General features: G+C 34.7%; 1 protein-coding gene across 1 annotated transcript; it reads left to right on the top strand.

Moving 5' to 3' along the window:
- The first annotated feature begins 253 nt into the window (after nucleotides 1–253).
- Nucleotides 254–1,395, top strand: LOC145163959 (uncharacterized). Its single transcript, XM_079082692.1, has 2 exons — nucleotides 254–857; nucleotides 932–1,395. The coding sequence occupies exons 1-2, from the start codon at nucleotides 254–256 to the stop codon at nucleotides 1,393–1,395; spliced, it is 1,068 nt and encodes a 355-aa protein (XP_078938818.1).
- The last annotated feature ends 3,794 nt before the right edge of the window (nucleotides 1,396–5,189 follow it).

Genomic DNA, 5,189 nt, shown 5'->3' with positions numbered 1-5,189 from the left:
ACTCATTCTATAAATATGATAGTCTGATTATTTTCTATGTAAATCGGATGCAAATTATAAAGCCTAGCCTAGTGTCTACTCATAATTCTTGAATCTTATGTTATGTTATTATGTTATGTTATTATATGTTTTGTTGATTAATAGGTTTGTAATGGATCACGACAAAAAGATACTACTCATAATTCTTATGTACTTGTACGTCTGCTACTTTTGGAAGAGGGGTGTCAAACGAATGCGGGACAACGATTCGGAAATGACGAGACATGAATTTACGTTAGAGTTACTTCACCGTAATCATCTACAATGTCTTGAAGTGCTACGCATGTCCCGTGAATCATTTGTCCGGCTATGTGCTCATTTTAGAGTAAACTACGCGTTAAATGATAGCAAACATGTGTCGGTTGAGGAGAAGATGACTATGTTTTTTATGATGATCGATCATAACCAACGTTATGTGATTATCAAGCGGAGATTTCAACACTCAAAGCAAACAATTCATAAGTTTTTTCATGAAGTGTTGGACAAAATGTTGCTTTTCGCACATGAAATTATAGTACCAACTTCTTTTAATCCGAATCCAAACATTCCGGGACATAATAGGAGGCTACGGCGGGTGTTCAAGGGAGGAGTTGGTGCACTTGATGGCACTTTGATACATGCTGTTGTCCCTGCAAACAAACGAGATTTATATAGAAGTAGGGGAAAAGGCGATTGTTACCAAAACGTATTGGCAATATGTGACTTCAACATGATGTTTACATTTGTTGTGGCCGGTTGGGAAGGGATAGCACACGATTCTAGAATTTTATCAGAAGCATTAGCAAATCCACATGCACCATTCCCGCTTCCACCACCAGGTAAATTTATGGTTATTTAAATAGTTTTATCTTAGTTTGAAAAATAACTGACTTTTTTTTTGTTTTTTTTACAGAGAAATATTATCTTTGTGATGCCGCCTATGCAAACATTCGAGGTTTTATGGCACCGTACCGTAATGTGAGGTATTGGCTTGGAGATTTTCGTCGAAGACGTGCATTAACGAATAAAGAAAAATTTAACCACGCGCACGCAAAACTTTGGAATGTCATTGAGCGTGCTTTTGGTGTCTTGAAAGCGCGATTCCCTATATTGAAGAGGATGGCACCATTCTCGTTGGTTACACAACGAAACATTACCCTAGCATGTTTTGCGCTTCATAATTTTATAAGAAGAGAGGGACTACATGATGAATATTTTGCACGATATGATGAACCAAATGTCTCGGTTCGGAATAACAATACAGTCGTTGATAATGATGAAGATGAGATTCCAACACATGGTACTGCAGCGGACCGTGAATATATGACCCAGTTACGCAATGAAATTGCCGAACAATTGATGCAAAATATGGAATGAGAGTTATTCAAGTTTGGTTGTATGAATTTTATTTAAAAATGTTATTGTAAGAGTAATTTGGTTGTTTGAATTTTATTTCAATGTTTTAAGACTACAATTATTAAATTTTTGTTATTAAAAAACTATTTTCGGTTTATTAAATTACTTTATTTTAAATTTTTTAATATCTGCAGCAGCCTGCAGACGTTAAAAAAACAAACATGCTTCTCATTACAGTCTGCAACACTTTGGTCTACCTCTTCTGCTGCAGAGGTCTGCAGAAGTGGTCCGCAGACTTCAGACAGTTTCACTTCGGAAAAACAAACAACACCTTACTCTTTCTTTTCACATTTTTTCAATACCTATTGTTGCATATTATCAAGAAAAGACCAAATTGCCACACATATCCCAAATGCAACCACTTTCTCCTTTCCAATATATTATTTCTAAAAAACATGTTATTTCTTTCTTCCATATATGATACATAAGATGCTTCTGAGAGCAAGCTTTTTGATTAAATTTCCAATACTTTCTTTTTTCGAAGTGTCTTGTAAAGCTATAATTAAATCATTCCTAAGCAAAGGAAGATTCGACATATGCTACAAAAAAATTGTTACCTTCATGCCCTTGGATGTTGCGAATTCAGCCATCAAAAAGCCAAAAATATCCACTGAAACAATGGGAAATAAATCAATAAAATGAGATTAAAAAAAGAAAAATAATAGGGAGTTATAGTCAATAATAAAATAGCGTCTTGGGCTAAATGACATAACTCGTAAGGAGCATACAAATACCATAAGATAAAGAGTGAATAAACATGTGAAACTAACCCGTAATACGAATAGTACTTCATGCTTTAAGTCATTCATTAAATTATGGATTGAAACCTACGAACATTCATTCATTTGTTTTTATATAAATAATCAACAAAAAGTAATACATAAAAACCTAAATTAAATCAGAGAAATAAAACTACAAGTTAACAATAATCATTGTTATGACAGAAGTATACAATCAACAAAACCAATAGAAATAAAACAAACGAAATTCAAATATATGTAATATACAAGAATCGGTTTACAGAAAACATACTTGTATGATGACTACACAGAAAATATAATCACAAAAATTGTACAGATTGAGGCCTGCTTTGCAGTGTCCTAAGATATAAATTTCCCTGATAGGGATCTGTCAAGAGGATACAACAATCAACCAATATCTTCTCTTGATTCTGACGAAATTCACTATGTTCCCTTCATTGTTTGTGGAATACGAAATTATATGAGGAATATGTGTGTGGTTTTTCTGAACCCGAAATCTGGTCTTTGATGATCTATTTATAGATATACATTGACTGTTTTTCCCTCCAAAAACTGCCAACCGAAAATAACTGTCAAGACAGTTAAAACAAATTTAACAGATTTGTTTAATATAAAAATAAAAGTCAAAATCGGAATTAATATATATATATATATATATATATATATATATATATATATATATATATATATATATATATAAAATGTAACTAGTCAATGAGACCCCAAGGCCCAAGCCCAATCTTTTGACCATTAAATATATATATTAATCTAAGTCTTTCAAGACCAATTTGACTAGCCCAATCATCAAATCCAACCCAATCCCTTTAGTCCAAGCCTTTGATCTAATTGGTAAACAACCAGTAGGAGGCTTTTTAAGGGAGTATAAGTTTCCTCTTTCTTCCAATGTGGGACAAGTCCCATAGAGAAAGTTTTCATTTAACAAAGTTCCAACAATACCCCACATTTTCTATTCAAACTCCAACAATACCCCACATTTGAATAGAAAATAAGTGAACTTTGATATTCAAATCAGGGAAGTAAGATATGACATGCATCTGAATAGGTGTTGTAAAACTTAAACCTTTCATAGTGAGTACTGCTTGGGTCTACTTGGTGGATAGTGAACTAGAGTCTTGAACTAACCACTTTTTATAGTAGAATAAAAAACAAGAAGTATCACACATATCATATCTAAGCATATATCATTTCTTACCGATGTGTTCATTTCGGCCGTGAACAATCCTTTTTTCATGAGACTTTTAGAGAGCTTAGCCATATCAGCTCCCAAAGATGCGACCTCACATCCATCTCACATAGGTAATGCTAATCTGGAATAATCCGTACTATTCCACTATAAAAGCTATCAACATTATTAAGAATAAAGAATTCATCCCTATACCATCAACGAAAAAACACAAATAAATATCATAGGAGTGAGCATACCTTTGTGTTAGTGCTTCTTTGAGTCTTCCCCAACTAGTTGTCCTATTGAACCTAGACCATGGGATCTTCAATGTTGCTAGGTTAGGTTTCCGCCAGGTGGTGACTCATTGTGTTGGCTTTAAGCCTATTCCCCTCGATGTGAAGAGAACTTGCTCTCTACTAAGGCCTTTTGTCAAGGAATCAACTATATTTTCCTTTGACTTTATGTAACTAATGGAAATGATTCCATTCTTCAGCAAGTCTCTTATTGTAATATGTCTGCGCCTAATATGTCTCGACTTGCCATTGTATATCTGACTTTGTGCTCTAGTAAGAGCAGCCATACTATCACAATGTATGCCAATGGCAGTAACGGGTTGAGGCCACAGAGGAATACCTTCTCGGAAGCTTTTAAGCCATTCAGCTTCTTCAGCAGCTTTGTCTAAAGCAACAAACTTCTCTTCCATTGTAGAACGAGTATTCACAGTTTTCTTAGATGATTTCCAAGAGATAGCAGCTCCACCAAGAGTGAACACATATCCACTTGTGGATTTTGCCTCTGAAGTATTGGAAATCCAATTTGCATCACAATACCCTTCAAGAACAGGAGGATATCTCGTGTAATGCAATCCATAATTCATAGTATGCTTTAAATATCTAAGCACTCTCACTAATGCATACCAATGATCTTTCCCAGGATTGTGGGAGTAGCGAATCAATCTACTTACACTACATGCTAAGTCTGGTCTTGTACAATTCATAATATACATTAAGCTACCAAGAACTTGAGTATATTCTAACTGAGCTACACTATCACCTTTATTCTTCTTTAGATGACTAGAAGCATCAAATGGGGTGACGACCGGCTTGTCATCATAGTGTCCAAACCTCTTGAGTACACTTTCAATATAATGGGACTGAGTAAGAGTTTAACCATCTGGTCTTCTTTGAACTATTACACAAAGGATCACATTTACTACTCCCAAGTCCTTCATGGAAAAGGAGGAGTGTAGCATTTTCTTGGTTTGATTGATCACATCCAAATTAGTGCCCATTATAAGCATATCATCCACATACAAGCATATGATGATACAAGCATTCTTGTATTGTTTGACATAGACACATTTATCACATTCATTAATTATAAATCCATTAGAGAGTAATGTGTTGTCAAACTTCTCATGCCACTGCTTTGGAGCCTGTTTTAGTCCATAAAGTGATCTAACTAACTTACAGACTTTGTTTTCTTGACCTTTAACCGCAAACCCTTCAGTGTTGATTCATATATATCTCTTCATCTAGTTCACCATACAAGAAGGCAGTTTTCACATCCATTTGGAGTATTTCCAAATTATGAATGGCTGCAATTGCTACTAATGTGCGAATTGATGTAATTCTTGTAACAGGTGAATAGGTGTCAAAGAAGTCTTGACCCTCTTTTTGACGATACCCTTTAGCTACTAAACGAGCTTTGTATTTCTCAATGGTACCATCAGGTCTAAAATTTTTCTTGAATATCCATTTGTGCCCAATTGGTTTTTTCCCAGGTGGCAAATCTCCCAATTTCCAAGT

Source organism: Lactuca virosa, chromosome 3 (assembly GCF_052849685.1).
Source record: "Lactuca virosa cultivar CGN04683 chromosome 3, Lactuca_virosa_CGN04683_v6, whole genome shotgun sequence".
Lineage (NCBI taxonomy): Eukaryota > Viridiplantae > Streptophyta > Magnoliopsida > Asterales > Asteraceae > Lactuca > Lactuca virosa.
The sequence above is the reverse complement of the archived record's forward strand: the minus strand, read 5'-3'. Positions and strand labels throughout refer to the sequence as shown.

Coding starts and splice junctions, on each gene's coding strand:
- LOC145163959 (XM_079082692.1), top strand. CDS start 254: ATGACGAGACATGAATTTACGTTAGAGTTACTTCACCGTAATCATCTA. Junction 858..931: donor ATTCCCGCTTCCACCACCAG/GTAAATTTATGG, acceptor TTTTTTTTACAG/AGAAATATTATCTTTGTGAT.